The 20328-nt window shown below is 41.1% G+C and overlaps 1 protein-coding gene across 6 annotated transcripts in view; it reads right to left on the bottom strand.

Annotated features, from left to right (window-relative positions):
- GALNT9 (polypeptide N-acetylgalactosaminyltransferase 9) overlaps positions 1–20328 on the bottom strand; it is a 327400-nt gene that overhangs the window by 128649 nt on the left and 178423 nt on the right. For 5 of the 6 annotated variants that reach the window (XM_043498205.1, XM_038373241.2, XM_038373244.2 and 2 more), the window contains 2 exons: positions 14460–14626; positions 11666–11840 (listed from right to left, as the gene is read on the bottom strand). In XM_043498205.1, the coding sequence (XP_043354140.1) occupies positions 11666–11840; positions 14460–14626 (342 nt within the window). The remainder of the gene's footprint in view (positions 1–11665; positions 11841–14459; positions 14627–20328) is intronic. The other variant, XM_043498207.1, reaches the window with a different exon arrangement.

Below are 20328 nucleotides of genomic sequence, written 5' to 3'. Positions count from 1 at the left end.
ATACTTTGCTAGACGGTCTGATTCGGAATGGTAACTAGTGTTCCAAAAGGGCCTTTGATGCCATTAACAAAACATGAAGAAGCAAGTAATATAAAAAGTGTTCAAACCACACATGGCTTTTGTTAAAGTCAGTGTGTTAAGAACATAAGAATGGCCCTTCTGGGTCAGACCAAAGGTACATCTAGCCCAGTATGCTGTCTTCTGACAGTGGCCAGTGCTAGGTGCCCTAGAGGGAATGAACAGAACAGGTAATCATCAAGTGACCCAACCCCTGTCGCTGATTCCCACCTTGATTATCACTACAAAAGGTTCCCCTACCCCCCGCTCTCCTGTTGGTAATAGCTCACCTTATCTGATCACTCTCGTTACAGTGTGTATGGTAACACCCATTGTTTCATGTTCTCTGTGTATAAATATCTTCCCACTGTATTTTCCACTGAATGCATCTGATGAAGTGAGCTGTAGCTCATGAAAGCTTATGCTCAAATAAATTTGTTAGTCTCTAAGGTGCCACAAGTCCTCCTTTTCTTTTTGCAGATACAGACTAACATGGCTGCTGCTCTGAAAACTAATCACTTATGGTTTTTTAAGGGATTAATATTAAATCTTTTAAAGTAATATATGTTTTATTCTCATTTTAAGATGCTACACTATGTGGATGTACTCACCCTCCTTATGGAGGCTACTGTTCTTCCCTGCCTTTTTCCTGTACCACTTCCTCCCACACACAAGGAAGTCAGGAGTTCTGGGCAGCTCCCAGTACAGAGAGGGCTGAAGCTTAAGTTGCTTATAGATAAGTTCCAAGAGTTAAACGCTCCAGAATGATCAACTGCAATACAATATTTGAATGTTTCCTCTCCGCATGTCCGTTCCCATTTCCTCGGCAGCTTGAGCTGTGAAATTTCACAGGTATGAAACAGAGAAATCCCTGTGGTTTGCAGAGAAATACAACCATGCAGCCACTCTGCCTAGCTCCGAATAGTGGGATTAAGCAACAGCCCTGTGTTACGGGCTAGACAGAGCTGTGCCACTCCAGGTGCAGCTCTGAGAGGCGTTGTGAAGCTAGGAAGCAGGCTGCCGCACCAGATTTAAAGCAGGCACAGCACAGAGTTCCCCTCCAAGCCATGTCTCTGGCCCTACCCTGCCCATTTTGCTTAAGCTATTGCTGACAGTAGAACCAGTTCTGCCATCTCTTGGTACTCCCTGACCATAAGAACCCCCATTGGGCTAGGCTCCTGAATTGAGGCGCATTAGGTCAGGAGAGAGGTTCCTTGTGCTTTCCCCTTCTCTCAAGTAGCTGCACAGCAGCCAAGCAAAACAGACCTCTTTAGACTGCATTTTATGTGTCCTAGATGGACAGCACTAGGAGGCTCCCCTCAATGTGCATTTACTGGGAGACTACCACCTCCCTTCCTACCACCTGCCTGAGCTCCTATGCCAATGATCTCGCTTACTTTCTATCCCATCTACAGATACTCCCCTCCCCCATCAAACAATACCATAACAAACAAAAAAAGCCTCAGAAAGAACGTAGATGCACTAACCCTGTAAGCAGGTGAAGAGGAGGTCCGACAATTCTTGGTGCACTAGCGGAGCACTGATAATGCCTCTTATAGTCATAGGCCACAAACAGTGAATCTTGGCTAGTTTTAAAGAAACTGGATCAGCAATTGTGAATAGGGAATTTCAATTTGCCAAGTATCGCCTAAATTTACAGATAACCTCATTCCAATGTAAGGCTCTTTAGAACAGGTATCAAAGTTGTCACCTCTAGGCTTGAGTTGCTATGCTTCTGTTCTTACCTGATTTGGTTTGAAAGCTTTGTTTTAGCTTCTAGAGTTCTCTATAAAAAGAAAAGGAGTACCCGTGGCACCTTAGAGACTAACAAATTTATTAGAGCATAAGCTTTCGTGAGCTACAGCTCACTTCATCGATGCATCCAATGAAGTGAGCTGTAGCTCACGAAAGCTTATGCTCTAATAAATTTGTTAGTCTCTAAGGTGCCACGGGTACTCCTTTTCTTTTTGCGAATACAGACTAACACGGCTGCTACTCTGAAAAGAGTTCTCTATAACACCCCCGGGGAGGGGGGACATATAATATTCAGCTTGTCTGAAGATGAGCCTTTGTTCTTGAAGGTGTAATTTGTGCTCGTGTTTTTGTGTTAGCAGAATGAATTGTGGCCACAGATATGAGGATTTGCACCTCTAAATACTGGCACTGCAGTTAGGTAGCTAGATGTGCCTAAATTCTGATTTGTTCACACAGTTCAACTGTGGGCAGAAAAATGGATGCACAAATTGTGTAGGTGCCACTTGCAGCTGAAAAAGTGATGCCACCCTTCTTAGAACAGACTAGATGTTTTTAACGCTTGTGTGTCATTTTCTGCTAAACGCAAAGCAAACAGACAGTAGCCCTGCTATGTCACTGCAATTTTCAACTGCAGATGCTCTTTTGACAAGCATCCAAATGCGCCTGGATACTTTTTCGTGTGAGAGAGGTGAAGCTTTGCAGATATTTCAGAACCCTAAATACTTCGTCAGCATTGCAGCACTATGTGGAAACAGAAGGGAGGCCTGCAGTGCTCCTCAACTGTCTCTTCCTTTGGCACCTTACATTCAAGCTCTGCTATGCGGACCCTAGAAATGGGCTCATAGGGTTCAATCCTGCAGCAACTGAAACCAGTGGCAAAACTCCCGCTAACTTCAAAGGGGGCAGGATCAGGCCTACAATGATACATTCCAAACACCAGAACTGCATTTTGAAGTTTGGGCCCATTTTTCATGGCTACTGGGTTGCTGGCCTCTGTATGAATTAACATGCTTTACGGGCGCAGAACTGCATCTATTGTTGACAATTAACTAAGCCAAAGGAACAATTTTTTCCTCACACACATTTTATAGATACCATGGATTCTGAACTAAACAGATATTCAGCTTTGAATTTAGTGCTTCTTCCTAGGCCTGCTTCAGTTTTTAGCTAATACTCACACAGTAGAGACTACTGGCTGGAAATGTAGATGGAAGAAAAGGTCTCCCTTTCTCTCTTCTAATGAGCAATGTTACTTAGGAATTTCTTAAGCTTCTCTCTCTTTGAGTAGCTACTGGTGGATTTCTAAGGTTGAAAGAGAGAGAGAACATTTAACTTGATTCTCATATATTCTCTATCAGGTGAATGGTGTATTTTTATGGTGATTTATTTCTCCAGAACAGCGTCAGAAATACTTTTTATTCTAAGGCCCCGATTCTGTAACTGCATAGGGCATAGTTCTGCAACTGCATGGATTCTCATTGACTTCAACAGATCTCCCAGCAGACACAAGGATGCCCTGGTGTGCAGTCAACTGCAGAAGAAACTTCAGTAAGCGTCTCTTTCTTTCATAAATCATCAACAGGAATGTGCAAGTCCAGACTGTGGACTTGATCAACAGCCCCCAAAAAGCTGCTTGTTTTCTCCAAAGTGTTAAATGCTTGAGATCCACCTGAATATAGATGTGCACGTGCATTTACTCCTTTTGTCTTCTTAAAAATTATGGGGCCGGGTTTTAAAAGGTGATGAGCACTCACATTGATATCAACGGGTGCTACAGATGCTGGGCTCTTCTGAAGAGCTGGCCCTCAAATCTGAAGACTTCTTTGGAAAACAAGGAGAGTTAACGCAAGAATCAGGAGACAGAATTTGGCCCAAAGTATCGCAGAAGTCTGTAACATCTGCGATCCGGAACATCAGGGGTGGGGTCAGAGCTTGTACTGTGATCAGATTGGCTCCTCTACAAATTACTTTAAACCTATTGTAAAAGTCAATCATGGATAGGTTAGCAATCTATGTTTGAGACTGGCCAATTCACAGCACATCAAATGCCAGAGGAAAATCGGTGGGAACAGGAATCATATGCTTTATATTCTTCCACCCTTATCAGTTTGTCAAGGCGTTGATGCCAATTGAAAAGCCTGATTTTTCACAAAGCTACAACACTAAAAACAATAGCTTCTACCCAAAGCACTGATAAAGCAGGTTCGAAGTGAAGTCTTCAATGTGCTGCAAGACTATAATATAGCCTTTAAGAAAGTCAGGCCACCCGCAGACATCAAGCAGTTGTTTTTAAAGGCATAACATAGAAATAAAAACATGTGAGCCAACAGAAACCATAAATACGATACAGGCCAGATCCTGAGCTGTTGTGAACTGATGTAGCTCCATGGACTTCAATGGAGCGAGGCCAATTTACACCATCTGAAGTATTCATTCAGTACATCTCCAGCTCCTGTCACATCTCAAATAGTTCTGAGCCGATATAGTCTAGAAGTAGTTTCAACATATACTCAGATTAGCACATCATGGTCCAGCAGAAAGGGCAGCGAACTGGAACTCAGTGGATGTAGGTGCTATTCCTAGCTCTGCCACTGACCTTCTCTGTGACCTTGAGCTGGTCACTTCACCTGTCTGTGCCTGTTTGCCCTCCCACAAGTGTCTTAGATTATAAGATCACTGGGACAGGGACTGTATTTCTGATGTTTGTTCAGTGTCTGGCACAATGGGGTGCTAATGTCATTCAAATATTTTTAAAATATATAATCTATGTAAACAGAAAGCTCATTTTCCATATGATTTTATACATCGTCTAAAATTTCATTGGCAATATAGTTTATCGTACATAGAACAGGAAATCTACTGAGACATATTTTTCCATTTAAGATAGTCAAACAAATATTACACTGGGTATGTCTGTGCAGGAACTAAGTGCTCAGAGAGTTAAAAATAATCATATCCATTTCCTCGCACTGCAAGAGAAGAGAGGAAATTCCCCTTCTGCTCTACATGACATCTTTATCAGCTTTTCTGAACTGCCCTTCGAGTTTTCAGACCTGCAGCCCACCAGCCAGAATAGAATGAACACTGCAAAACACGCCTGCTTCAGAGTTAAAGATCAGCTGTCTCGCAGCCAAATCTGAATAGCTCTTGTCTGCATCACTGAAAAGCAATGAGGATGCTTCAGTGAGTATTCCACATAGTTTAGGTAGATGAATAGTTGGAGTTGCTTTTCTGACTTGTCCTTCGTATGTATGCTAGCACTGTCCCATAAATCTTAAAAGCCCACATGGCATACGCTGTATGCTTTTCTCTTTATTCAACGAAGTAATTTTAGTATACTTCTTTGGTCTGAAACATGTACTCCATTAAGCTACAAAATTGATCATAAATGACTGATAAATGCTTTGGAAAAAGAGAAGCTTTCTAGATGCCGTGCAATCATGGAGGACTTCAATTTGAGTGACAATGTTGGGGCGGGGGTCTCATGCTGCCAGTATGAAAACATCCTTGGAATTTCTAAACATTTAAATGACAATTTCCTCACTCAAAAAATGTTGCAGCCAACATGGGGGAATACTTTATTAGACCTTGTCCTAACAGATAAAGAGGAACTGATCACAGAACTAAAAATTAACAGTAGTGTTGGTAATATGCATTCAAAATAAAGTTGAGACCAGTAGTATATATATTTGGTGCTTTAATAGGGCCAATTTCACAAAGCTAAAAACAATAATAAGCTAAATCAGCTGGGAGGAAGAATTTAATTAGGAAAGTGTGAGTGATAATTGGAAATCATTTAAAAATGCTTTAATAGATGCCCCCAAAGCCAGAATCCTGTTTTGGTTAAAAAGCTGACCTAGTTTAGAGGAGACGTGAAGGCAGTTGTAAAAAATATTAAAAAGAATATATATTGAATAGAAAAAAGGGGAAGTTGATAGTGATGACTATAAATTAGAAGTTAGAAATTGTAGAAAGGTGATAAGGGAAGGAAAAGGACATAAGGAGAGATCTATGGCCAGCAGAGTTAAGGATAATATGAAGGTGATTTTTAAATATATCAGGAACAAAAAGAATTGGTCCATTACTAGATATAAATGGAATGGTAGAATTATCAAAAATAATGCAGAAAAGGCAGAAGTGTTTAATGAATATTCTGTATTTGGCGAAAAACAGATGATATAGTCTCATGCAGGGGACTGGACTAGATGACCTCTCGAGGTTCCTTTCAGTCCTACACTTCTATGATATGAAGATAATAACTTTCTTTCCATTCCACTATTATCTCTGAAAGATGTTAAACAGAAGTTACTACAATTAGACATTTTTAAATTAGCAGTTCCAGATTACTTGCATCTAAGAGTTTTTAAAGAGCTGGCTGAGGAGCTTGCGGGACCATTAATGTTGATTTTCAAGAAGTCTTGATGTACTGAGGAAGTGCCAGAAGACTGGAAGAAAGTCTTATAGTAATAGACTCCACAAGTTTCATTTATTTAGCTTAACAAAGAGAAGGTTAAAGGGTGATATGATTACAGTCTATAAGTAACTACAAATATTTGATAATGGGCTCTTCAGTCTAGCAGAGAAAGGTGCAATGTGATCCAACAGCTGGAAGTTGAAGCTACACAAATTCAGAGAAGAAACAAAGTGTAAATTTTTAACAGTGAGGGTAATTAACCATTGGAACAATTTACCAGGGTTGTGGTGGATTCCCCATCATTGACCATTTTAAAATCCAGATTAGATGTTTTTCAAAAAGATGTGCTCTAGGAATTACATTGGGGAAGTTCTATGAACTGTGTTATACAGGAGTCCAGTCTAGATTATCACAATTGTCCCTTATGGAATCTAGGAGATAAGTGCATTGCAAAGTGCACACTTACTGTGAACTCTCTTTCTGCAATCTTAGAGTTATAGGGGGTGATACTATAAGCAAAGGGTGATCATAAAGTGGCTTTTCACAACTGGGAACCAAAGAGCCATAGGTTTTACATCTGTCCCTAGACATGCCATATCACCTCATTGATTTCATTCTGGTGATGCGAATTTCAAATAATGGTGGAATTTGGTCCATACTTTTTGCCCAAGATTGTTAAGAAGCAGAATTTTATAGTAGGGTGCAAATCATCTCTATAACATCCTGCAGGTCCCCACAAAAGCAGACCTGGAGTAATAAAAGTGGCTGAGTAAAACAGCCTGAGCATTATCTCCAGGTCAGTTATTGATTACTCGGAAATCAGCCTTTTCCTTGCTTTAAAGTATATCTTGAGAATCCCAGTACAACATAATGCACAACACATTCTTATATAAAACAGCAGGTCTAAAATCATATTCCTAGACCTGGGGCCCCACAAAGCTATACCAAAAGCTTGGTTCCCTCTAACTTCATTAAGATCCATATTTTCTACACTGTAAAAGAACACGTGCTTCTGGGGATAATCTCCAAAGATGGGCTACACTAGTCACAGATCTACAGGATCTACATGTTCCAGATCCTTTTTTCTGTGCTAAGCTCCCTTGGCCTCTTTTGTATATTGAAATCTCTTGATGAACTCCTTTTACTCCTCTGCTTTTTATGGCAACACTCCATTCTCTAGCACTATTTTTAATTACTACAGTACTGCATAACTCCATTCAGGGCTTAGACACAACTATGATGGAAAGTAAGCCATTATGTCTCTTTTTATGGATCCCAGCACTCTTTTTATGGCTCCTAATACGCGGCAGTCTCCGTCTTTCACTTTCTGATTTCTACCTTCCTGAGCTCAACACTGTCTCTTTCTCATCCATAGAATTAACACACTCATCTCCCCATCCTCATGATCTTTTATTCCCCCCCCACCCGCTCCGATAACTTAATTCAAGTTCCTTCCTCTCTGTCGTCTTACTCTTTCCCGCTCCATCTCAAAGATGGGATGCTATGTTATGCTCCACATCTTCTGTAACACAGTTAATCGTGGCTGTGCAGTGGTTGTAACCTAAAGCCATGAGTGTGTTGCTTAACTGGAAAACGGGTGCATCTAAATAAAAAGCATAGAAGGCGTGGAAAGAAAGTTGGCATATACAGAGTGAATGCAGAACTCCACTAAGCTGCAGGGAGACACAACTGAACGATATGGACCTAATCCTGCTCTCACATATGGTTGCACAACTCCCATGGGCCGGAGTGTGAGCAGCACAATGCATCTGAGGGCACTTTGTGCATGGCTCATCATTATGTTACATTGTTAAAACCCTGACATCATCCTGTACCTTCTGTGTATTGTTTTCTTTTGCAGCCCTCTCCCAGTATCTCACCCCTGACCTTCCCTCCTTATTTCACCAGAACGCTCTGTTCCCAGTTACTCTTCCCAACTCAACTTCTTTCAAAGCCTATTGTACTCCTGTGCCTTCCTGCTATGTGTTCCCTATAAAAAGAGAGGGAGATGGAAAATGAGAAATAACTGTGAATTTTAAAAAGATATAAGCAGAGAAAAAAATATCAAACACAGATAGGTTCATTCCCTGTCACATAGCCCTATGGCATCCAGAATTGATTGGGATCTGAGGCCACAGAACACCTCTGCAGGACTTACACAGGGGACTTCCAAATGTACAGAAAGGTAAAGAAGTCTCTGCATCTTATACAAGCTTGTGAGCCTGGGGGGCCAGATCCTCAAGCTACACTCGTGCTGAAACTGGTGCAGCTGGGAGTGAGGAGCATCACTGGCTTTATGCTTCCACTTATCCCTGGTGTATGGCACTTGAGTTGCACCCAGCTGCAACAGCTCTCAGTGGGCTGTACCAGCAGCCAAGAATATTTTGAGTGCAAGTACTCCAGCCATGCCCCTTCTATCTGGGCCATGTCCCCAGCTCCCCCCTCCCTTTATACAAGCTCTGAGTAGCAGGGGGCTTTGGGCCAGTATATCCACCTCTGGGGATTCCCCTTTAGCAGAATGCCCAGGTAACTGGCTTTCTGGCTATGGATCAGAGCAGCCAGAGGGAATGGGGGCAAGGATCTGGCCCTGGGTATCCACATATGTATTTGCAGTCTTGGACCCTAACAGTTTCATCTGTTTTGCAGAGATTTTTAGCCCTGCAGGCTGACTTCCGTTGATTAGCATTGAGTTCCTGTAAAGAAGAAGAACATTTATTGCAGGATAGGTAGAATTTTACAGAAGAACTGTTTGGTGAAATTATTGCACGATTCTAATTGAAAGCTCCATTTGAGAATTAATGGTAATGGCCTCCTCTTAGCCAGTCTTCTCCACTTATTCCTGCCTCAGAAGTAGTATCAACTCACACTAAAGAAAGTCTTATGGGGAATGGGTCAATAGAAAATGTCTGGCCTGCACTAATATATTTCAGCACCTAAGAGGCAAAAAAGTAGCAATTAAGCACAGCACAATTTGAATAGTTCAATAGTTAATTTGACCTGCCAGCTTTCAGCCTATTTTTTCAGCCTATTCCTACAAGTCTGTACTCAGTCTCCTGGGATAGTTATTCTGTAAAAGCCTACACCATGGTGCAGTGCAATATAATGGAAAACAGCATGTACAAAGGGAATAAAAACTATTTTTAAAAGCTATTTTTATTTTCTGAAAGTGATGGGCCACCTATGCTTAATAAAAGTGATTTTCTATGAATCAACCTGCCTTATTCAGTCGCCAGCCAACATGGTCTCCCACTGACAACCAACATCACTTGAAGTGACACTGTATCTGCTGGTTAAAAAACAAAGCATGAGCTACAGTAACATTGTTAACACAGGCACAGGAACAGCCCCCCGGTGTAACTGTAGTGTCTGGTGTGAAACAGTCCAGGCAAAGTTCCATCAGCTGCAGTGCGACAGAACTTATTTTAATCGCAGCTTTTATTTTATAAAGACTTGTGAGATGCAAACTGTCAAGGTTCCTTCCCCACTCTGAACTCTAGGGTACAGATGTGGGGACTTGCATGAAAGACCCCCTAAGCTTATTCTTACTATCTTAGGTTAAAAACTTCCCCAAGGTACAAACTTGTCCTTGTCCTTGAACCCTATGCTGCCACCACCAAGCGTGTTAAACAAAGAACACGGAAAGAGCCCACTTGGAGACATCTTCCCCCCGAAATATCCCCCCAAACCCTACACCCCCTTTCCTGGGGAAGGCTTGATAAAAATCCTCACCAATTTGCATAGGTGACCACAGACCCAAACCCTTGGCTCTTAAGAACAATGAAAAAGCAATCAGATTTTTAAAAGAAGAATTTTCATTGAAGAAAAAGTAAAAGAATCACCTCCGTAAAATCAGGATGATAAATACCTTACAGGGTAATCAGATTCAAACCATAGAGAATCCCTCTAGGCAAAACCTTAAGTTACAAAAAGACACAAAAACAGGAATCTACATTCCATTCAGCACAGCTATTTTACCTGCCATTAAACAAAAGGAAATCTAACGCATTTCTAGCTAGATTGCTTACTAACTTTTTACAGGAGTTACGAAGAGCATTCCTGATCTGTTACCGGCAAAAGCATCACCCAGACAGACAGACCCGTTGTTTCCCCTGCCCTCCAGCTTTGAAAGTTGTCTCCACATTGGTCAGGAGCCAGCGAGGTTCTTAGCTTCTTAACCCTTTACAGGTGAAAAGGGTTTTGCCTCTGGCCAGGAGGGATTTTATAGTTCTGTATACAGAAAGGTGGTTACCCTTCCCTTTATATTTATAACACAAACATATCAACAAAAATACTTGCCCCCCCAAATCCATAGGGCTTTTGCTGTCAAGCATCCCGCAGAGAATACTCCTTGGCTATACCTAGAGCTACTTTTTGGGTTTGTTTGTTTTTTAAACTTCCACCCAAAGCAAAAACACTTAACCGCACAGTGGTGTTTCCTAATCAACAATTAATTCCTTTTATTTTTTGTTTTGGAAAGACATTCACTCTATATGTCCCAGCTGTCCTTTCTCAGCTGAGTGTAGATATTAGTCTATTCAGAACCTACTTCCACAGTTCTCCCTATTGGGAAATTCATTAACATATCGATTATTTTCTTAATAAACTCATTCCTGTTGCCAAATCATGTTCTTTTAAAAGAAATACACTGTAAGGTCCAGTGCAGCTTATGCCAAAATAGCGTTTTCTGCTTTTGTGCTCTCTGCTGGTTCTTCAGGAGTTATACCACAACAGATATTGATGTAATCTGGCTTGATCCCACTGAAGTGAATGGAGCTTCAAAGATTTACCCCACCTGAGGATCTAGCCCATTAAACTCAAAGCCTTGCTCACATCAGTGTTGCAGGTTTGGAAAGCAAACAAAAAGAGGCACACTGATTTCAAGACGCATTAGAAACACAGCGAATAATTCAATTTTCCCCCCAAAATGTAAATGCAAGAAAATATATAGAGAAAAAAATCATGTTTATATTCAAGCTTCTAGAAGGAAATTACAAACAATGGAGAGTAAACAAAACAAAATGAAAGTACTCAATCTATTTTTAAAATGTCCTTGAGCACAGAACTTGCTTAATGGTTTTTCGCCATTTGCTCACTTAAGGGATCTCAGATTGATTTCCATGCAAATTGCTTCCCTGTACATTGGACTGCACAGGAGCTAAAATGACAGTCCTTAATGGATCTGGCAGCCATTGCAGGAGACTTCAACACTCTAATGTTGCAACAACCAAGAACATTATTCAAAGTAAACTGCTAATGCTCCCAAGCCTAGAGCGAGCTCATCACTGGAATTCTTTGGCTCCCATCACCGAGAAAATCTCATTTACAGGCTTTGGGAACATAGAGTACAGTGTAATAGTGCTGCTGTTTGCACTGCAGCACACTCTCCCTGTGGGAAATCCAGCATGTAAAGACATCCATGTTGCCATCAAAATGCCTTACCAGCCAGTGTTGAACTCAACATGAGCATCGAAGAAACCAACAATCGGAGAAGTTGCTGCTTTCCAGCCTTGGATTCTGGCTCGAATCAGTCCTTCCCGTTTGTTATTGCGTACTATCTTCACCAGGCCTGGATATCGCTTATTAACATACTGGTCCAGATTAAACTTCAGCTCAACTGTAAGAAAGACACACACACAAACATGCTCTCAAAAGAGATTTCCACTGAGCATATATAGCTGCCACATAATATTTTATTTAAATATGATTTACCCTGGAACAAACATTTTTAAGCCCATGGACACAAAAACAATTCTGAGGCTGAGACTTTCTAGAACAATTGGCCACATTCCGAGAGGTGCTAGGCACGTGCAGCTTCCACTGATGTACACGGGCACAGTTCGAAGATCTTGGCTTGGCCCAAAGTCTGTTCTGAGTTACAGTGATGTAAACCCAGAGTAATCCCATGCAAATCAATGGTGTTATTCTGGACTAATATCAGATTTTATACACTGACTTTTATAGGCATTTTGCCTTAATAAGACCCTCAGTACTGGACCACTTGGGAATTTGCAGATGACTCAGCACTGCTCAGGATTTTGTCCAATGTTTAGAGAACATCAAGTTTCAATTAGTTTCAAAATAATGATTACTGTACAAGTCCCCTAACAACTTCTGACATGCTAAGGTCAGTCTCTGTGAGCCTGATTCTGATCACCCATCAACTGCCATCAGTGGAGTTACTCTTGATTTACACCAGTCAACAAGAGCCTTTCCATTGACTTCAATGGGCTTTAGACTGGGCCCTAAGAAAGATCAGAAGCAGGCCCCCTGAGTTTAAGGGTTTGCACTTAAATGTAATTCAGAAGCCCTCCCCCGCATTACCATCACCTTAAAATGGAATCTGATACCGTATATCTAAACAGACCCCTTCCCATCCGTGTCGCTTTCCAGTCATTCACCTACATGTGATTCAGAACTCATCAGCCATGCTACTTGTCTTCACTTCAATATATTTATAAACGGACTCTGATTATGAATAAAGATATTTGTACTTTAAAAAGTTCAGCCTGGTCTATTATTGTAATTACTACACTAGATTTTATTTACAATACTTTCTTTTTTTAAATGCTAGATAAACTTGTAGGTTTCAGAGTAGCAGCCGTGTTAGTCTGTATTCGCAAAAAGAAAAGGAGTACTTGTGGCACCTTAGAGACTAATAAGTTTATTAGAGCATAAGCTTTCGCGATGAAGTGAGCTGTGGGTAGCTCACGAAAGCTTATGCTCTAATAAATTTGTTAGTCTCTAAGGTGCCACAAGTACTCCTTTTCTTTTTGATAAACTTGTAGTAGCTTATGTGATATTAGAGTCCTCCATTCACATGTCTTACGTTAGAGAAAGGAACAATTACCAGCCAAATCAAAGGATCTGGTTAATCTTCAGCAGTGGGAACTAGCCACAAAAGCTGCCTTAGGGACACTGGGTCAGATTCTGGTCTCAGTTACACTCATGTATATCCTGAGTAACTCCACTAAATGATTCTATACCTACATTGGTATAACTGAGAACAGAATTTGACCAAGTACTTTCAGGTCTATATGGACTTATTGGTGTGGTGTTCTTTTTTTTTTTTTCGGTTTCTCTTTTGCAGTTTCTGAGAAAGAGAAGTATCCGAATACAGGAAGGTTCAAATTGCTGGGCTTTCTAGAAAATGCTACACTTGAGATCTTATTCTAAGTGGAGCTGTCTTAAGATGGGATATGCATCCTAGAGTTTGAAATAGGCAGAAATGACCTAAAAACAAACAAAAAAAATGCACTATATGCTGATTTAAACTCTTCTAATCTATTAAGGGAGCTACTAACCTAATTAAGCCATAATGACTGTTAACACCTCAAATATCATGCTGACCTACATTTTGAGTTCTAAGAAATGATATTAGTTAACACACATGCTATTTTTGTATAAGTTAATTATATTACTTTACCATTAGACTGGCTTTGTGTGTATTCTTGTAGTATGATTCTTGCACTCTAATTACTAGCTGTTGAGTCCCCCCCCCCAAAAAAAGTTTCAGAACCTGATTCAGATCTCAGTTACACCAAGGTAAACTGGGAACAATTCCATTCATTCCACCGGAATTGTGTTCAATTTATCCTGGTGTAAATGAAAACAGAATATAACCTTAAAGAGAGTCAGCAGCTCTGATTTCCTTGTAAGTAGAATTGCTTTATTTAATCTTCTGAGCTAATAATCGACACATTGTCCTTAATCTGGAAGTGTGGGGGATCAAATAAACTGTCTGAACCATTTTTAAAAAAAAATAGACAACTTTGGTGGAGGTTTATTTTCTATCAAGAATTTTAGGCAAGAGACTAAAATATATTAGGTTCTACTGTATTGCCTTTACTCATGTTAGTTAAGTTGTTACACACATGAGTTGTCTCAATGAAGTCAGTGGGAATCCGCACATAAGTAGCTTCTCGCCAGCATGACTACGTTTTGTCTACCTGGAGTTGCTGGGCAAGATCCACCACTGACACAAACTGGGTCATAGCTAAAGGATTTACATCCTCTGAGGATCTTGGCCATTATTTACAAATCTGTAGTTAGGTTTCTGATGTTCCTTCTCTCAGCTATTTCAGATGTGTTCAGATTAGGCTTGTTCCATTTCAACCTCAGAAAAGTACATTTAAATTAGAAGTAACTAAGTTATTTCAATTTACAATTTAATCTCATTACAATACACAGGACGAAACACTTAAGAGAAAAAAAAGCAGGCATTAATGACATTCACCGTTATCACTGTTGTCATCCACCAGAATGATCTCCTTGAGCAAATGGGATGGGGTATGGTTCACAACACTGTGCACTGAGCGCAAGATGACAGACAGAGCCTCGTTTACAAAAATAAAGACCACCGAGATCTGGGGCAGGTCATCGGAATAGGTCATCTGTTTGCACCTGGAGAGAACAAGGCGAGAACTAGAACCCAGTAAGAGACAGATATTAAACATGCAGAAGATTGGATTTCATCTCTTTCCTCCCTAGCATTTGGACACAGAGTACTTGTTCATTCTGATCTATTGTAATGAACGGCATTCCCCAGGTTTTTTAACCCTGAAGAAAAATCACCTAGTTAAGTGCTGCTAACATTTAATCACCTTAATGACAACAGAACCATATATTTGCATATGTGCCTGCATGTAGGCAGAATTTGTAGAGGATTTTAGTTGCAGCAAGGTTAAAATTGTCTCATACAAAATGAAATGCTGTACAGCCTTTATATGTTTTATTATAAGACTCCAGAAATAGGTGAAAACAAGACATTAAGGACTATGGCTTGCTTCTGCTCATGAAGTCAATTGACTTAAAAGGAAGTTGGATCAAGCCCCATATTTTCAAGTGGCTTAAAAGTAGATCTCAAAATTATACAGACTATTTTTCATTTATACTCAAGCCAGCACCACATTTTCCCATGCAAACAAGAATTTGAACCCACAAATGTTATTAGCGCAGCTGTCCGGCTTGCAAACAAATGGATGTATTTACAAAACATATCTCCACAATTTGAGAGGCCATATTTACAAATCAGTCTCTACATGAAGTTTTGGATAAAGCAAAGAGAAAGCCTGGAATAAATACTGGCTTATTCCTGTCCTCCACAGACCATTCTCTCATTTCTTCTGCAATTGCTATGCTCATTTTTATAGACTACAGAGACCTACGTTGTGGATGAATTGTCTACACCAGCACAGTGAGTTCAATGCAAGACAAGGTTATTGCTGTGAATTAAACTCGTTGCTTCTGTTGAAGATACAGAAATAAAGTACTTTGGTAGGATCGGAAAACGTGTGAATTTTTGCAAAAGGTGCAAAGCCTCTCCCGCAGCTACTTGAAAATACGTGCTAGCACAGCTGGTCTGCTGCATGAGTTCCCTAAGGCACACTCTTCGGAGCATTGTGCGCTCTCTTTTTGTGCACTGGTATCAGTGATGATGTCAGTCAGAGAAGAAAACAAAAATGCATCTAATACAGTGCAAGAAATGCAACAAAATACAATGCTTCCAAAAGCTTAAAGTCAGAATGACCAAATACTCATCCATATGTCCATGCAAATCAGTGGATTGGACAGTGATTATTGGGAGTTATCGGGTGGTAGCATTGCAAATGGCCTTTACGTCTCTTGAGCTGATGGATCGGTATTAGAACTTGGAAAAATATTTATTTTCAGCTGTGATAGAGTGTTGGGTTTTTAACGAAGTCTGTCCTCCCAGCCTGAATCTGTTCTTCCCTAGTGCCTCTCTTTCAGGTGTGGGTGCTTCACACAGCAGGTGAGCAGCACAGCCAGAAGTAGTGTCTATGTCTCCCAGTCAGCGCCCCTTTTACTGCACATGCTGCCTCATTTTACTGAAAATCTCTCTCACTAACATAGACATTAACTTAAAAAATTACCTATATGTTCTCACAGCCAAAATTCACTCTCAATTATCATAGCAATTATGGAGCCTATCCTCTAAAATACTGTTAATGATACCATAGGAAATGACTTTTCCTGCTCTTGTCAAACTTTTTGACCTCTTTGTTCATCACTTCAGTATATGATGACTTCTTTCCCCACCATTAGCAGTTAGTTTTTTGGGGATGACAGTGGTTTGACTGCTGGGTAACCTCTGGGAATCTGTTATGAATTTAAAAAATGAGCTGTTACTCATAATTTCTTCTCATTCCAACTCCATTTTCTGAGAGACGGGGCGGCTGTGTCATTGATTACAGTGTTACCGCAGCTACTTACAGCCCACTTGCCAGTGATCTGTGCTATATAGAAGACCATTAGGCATAGCTTTTGTGTAAGAAGCATTCTGGTGTTGTCTAAAAGTAACTTGGAGAAGAGCAGAATATTGCAAGAGCTGTGAAAGTTCTACTAGTTAAAAATGCCTTTCTTTGGGCCCAGTTCTCCTTCCACTCATACCAGCATATGTCAGAAGTCAATCAGGATCATTATTTTAAAATGCAGCAGCACACAGGGTCACCAGCTAGAAAGTATGAAATATGCTGGATTTCCCACTCTGGGGCATGGGATCCTGCACGCACCTTGAAGGATTTCACAGGGTATTCAGTGAAAGCATGCAATAGAATAGCAGGACCTGTAAATAAAGGTATCATGGGGTCTGATTCTGATCTTGTTTACACTGCTCCCAAATCAAGAGCAACTCCAGAATCAATTGGATTAAACAGGTGTCATGATCACACGAGATCCGAATTAGGCCAAAAGTTCTGGATACAGGAATAACTATGCCAGTGAGATGATGTAAAGCTAGCTTGAGAGTCATTATATGTTAACACCCATATTAAGCCTCTGAGCAGATTCAATGTGACCTAGATGTTTCATAAACCTTAAGCAGAGTAGGACTGAGCTGAGTGGCTTAGAGAGAAAAGATGGTTGAGTGGTTAGGGCACTAACTTAGTATGCGGGAGAGCTGGATTTAATTCTTTGCTCTGCCACAGGGTTTCTGCGTGTCTTTAGGCAAATCTCTTAGCCTCTCTGTGCTTCAGTTCTGTAAAATGGGGATAATAGCACTTATGAGGTGCTCGGATACCACAGGAATGGGGCCATAAAATTACTGTAGATAGAGCATTAATGAAAGTAAACTAAAAAGAGCTGTTTCTTCCCTGTGTCAGGCCCAAAGGTTTACTGAAGATTGCACAGTATCAGAAGTTTTACTGGCCCTAAAATGGAGCAATTACTTCTCCAAAGCCCACTGGGTGAGGAAGGAAAGCTCACAAAAAAGAAGTGCTACCAGTTTGAGATTTCCCTCCTCGCCTTGAGCTATTGGCAGAGAAAGGATCTGAAGAGCAGGCAAAAGCTGTGATGGGCTGCCTTGCAGGCCTGGGATGGCTTGCCATGGAAGGAGAAGATAAAGAGGATTTGGAGAGATTACGGATAAATTGGAGATGTGTTGTAAAATCTACAGCTAGCCCAGGAAAAGAGAGACCACAATGAAGAGGTAACACCTTTACATGCATGCCACTCACATGGAGGAGAATCCCAAACAGAAGTGCTGCACCTTGTTCTTCACAGTGCACCCCAGCCACAACTTTGGTTTGAAACCGATTTCTATGTTTACTTTAGAGTCCCATTTATGACAGTGGCTCACTGAAAATGTTAGACTCGTAAAATCTAGTGCAAGGCTCAGAAAACCTTAGCCTGGGATATTCAAATAATCTTCCTTTGCCTTCTGGTCCTGATCATTTGCTGAGTTTTTCCAATAGCTGGTTTACTGATGGGACTGAAATACCATAAGCGCCAAGCCTGTTTTTATACCCTAGCTGTCAAGTTCAGTGCCAGCTAAGATACTCGCCATTTTTAATTCCACATTAAAAAACAAACACACACAATCCTAAAACAAAACCTCTCCATTTGATCCCTCTGTTTCTCACTTGAATCGGGTGCTTAAATCAATGCATTATTATCTGACAGCAATTTCTTTTGCTCACGTTTACGAGGATGTTTTCTTGTATCAGTGCTTATTTTGTGGTGTGCAGTGGGACACTATTAAAAAAGCACTCTGTTAAGATAAAATTGGTTTCTGTTGAAGTGAGTCATTGCTGTCAATTCAAATACTAACTTTCCTTCAATTAATTCTTTCACATCTATTAGCAGAATATTTCTGGAAAGCAGTGTTTTGCCTCTAAATGAAAAGACTGATCTAACATACTAAAAAAATCTTCTCACTTTACGATGGCTCTTGCATTGCATGTTCTTCAGAAGTAGCTAGACGGACTAAGATAAAGCAGTCAAATTCTAGGATCTAAGTTGGGTCATGAAATTTTATTTACTGGATCAAGGTCATAAGAATGGATGAAGAAACCGAGAAGATTCTGGGTAAAATGTCAACAGGTTAATCTTTTTTTTAAACTGTTACAGAACTTGTACAGAGCGCATTTGCAACTTTCATTTCTGGCAGCCCCAGTAAATGAATCCCCTTCCTTCTCTGATCTGTGATTGTGTTTTAGGGACACTCCCACCCTCTGAGAGCTAGGGCATAAAGAGATGAGTATTTGGAGTGCCTACAATGCTAGCTGTATGCCCAGTACACTGTCAAATATACAAGGAGTTGGTGTACCACAGTACTCTCTATGAATCCCTGCAGTGGGGTTGGTTACAATATGATGAATAGAAGCTACCATGTGAGGGCATGATATTAAAACAACTGGCAACCAAACTCTGCCCTCATTAAAATCAGTGTAACCCCACTGACTCCAGAAAGGACATACCCAAGGGTAAACATTTGACTGTATGTATGTGTGTGGTTATTGATTGTCTTAAAAATCAGTTGACCAGTCAGCTTCATTATGGACTTTAACAAAGGCTGATCCTAAATTAGCCTCACAAGCCAAAATCCTGAACCATTATCTGGACTCTCATTTTCTGGCAAGGAACAGAATCATGCACTTTACCATGAACAACATTTTTCCTCAAAGGTAAATTAGCATGGAGCATGGCTTTAACCTGAGACCAGCGATTCCAAACAAAGTGGAAATATTTGTCGTTACTGTAGTTAAGCACTGCTCTGAAGTGTCTAGAAATGGCTAAAATCCGGTATGTGAATTACTTCTCCTTGCACCTGTCATAGATCCAATATTCCCCAAATCCCCAGACGGCATGCTTTTGTAAAACTGAAGATGAATGCTAGGGAGTATTCTCTGTGCTGGTTATTCCAAAGCCCAGGTTAGGAACCCACAGGGGATTTTTTCTTTATGTTACCGGGAGCTCAACGTCTGAATATTTTTCTCCACCCCAGAAATAATTTTCATGCAATGTCCCCCTCCTGTTATGCCAGTTCCCCAACATACCAACTTTCTTCCAATCTCTAGAGCAGTGGTGCCCAAATGTTACCTCTTGCTCCCCTACTTACCATGAAAGGAATATGTCCATGCCACCCCCTGGGGTAGGGGCCCGAGCTGCGGCCCAGAGGCGAGAGCTGAGGTCCGGAGCCAGGGCTGGGGACCTGTGGCCAGGAGCCGGGCGAGGGGCAGGGCTGGAGCAGAGCTGGTGGAAGAGTGGGGCTGGGTGGCACTCCCTCTCCGACCCCCATGGGGCTGGCCCAGGCCTCACTGTGCCCCCTGGACATTCCTCTTGTGCCCCCCGACAGAGGCACACCCCACAGTTTGGGGACCACTGCTCTAGAGTCTAACCATGAGCATTGTCTATTCAGCTGCAGACACATATGCAGGCTGTTTGCTTTACAGACCAACCTCATGGGAGTAACAGAAACTTTAACAAAAAAACTAGAACACATTAAAAATCAGGCCAATCAGAAAGTAAATGGTCACTGATGGCACATCAACAACTTAATTTACACCCTGTATACTCCAAAGCAAAAAAGGAGAAGGAAAGCTTCCTTTATGTAAGGGGACTGTTGCCCCCTTACTAACATTCAGTGGGGGTGTTTTAGTTACTAGCTCCCAGTACTAAAAGGGGAAGGGTCTATAGGAAACCAGGATCCTGAGACTGATAGTCCCCAGGAACAATGGGAAGAGGCCAATGCTCCAGGTCAGGCTGAATGACAGGGTGGGCAGGCTAATCAGAGTGTCAGGAGGCCAGGGAGGTCTCATCCTCCGTGTGAGTTGGATTTGCCTGGGTCAGACAGAAAGGGGCCAAGC

The sequence above is a fragment of the Dermochelys coriacea genome, chromosome 15 (assembly GCF_009764565.3).
Source record: "Dermochelys coriacea isolate rDerCor1 chromosome 15, rDerCor1.pri.v4, whole genome shotgun sequence".
NCBI lineage: Eukaryota > Metazoa > Chordata > Testudines > Dermochelyidae > Dermochelys > Dermochelys coriacea.
The sequence above is the reverse complement of the archived record's forward strand: the minus strand, read 5'-3'. Positions and strand labels throughout refer to the sequence as shown.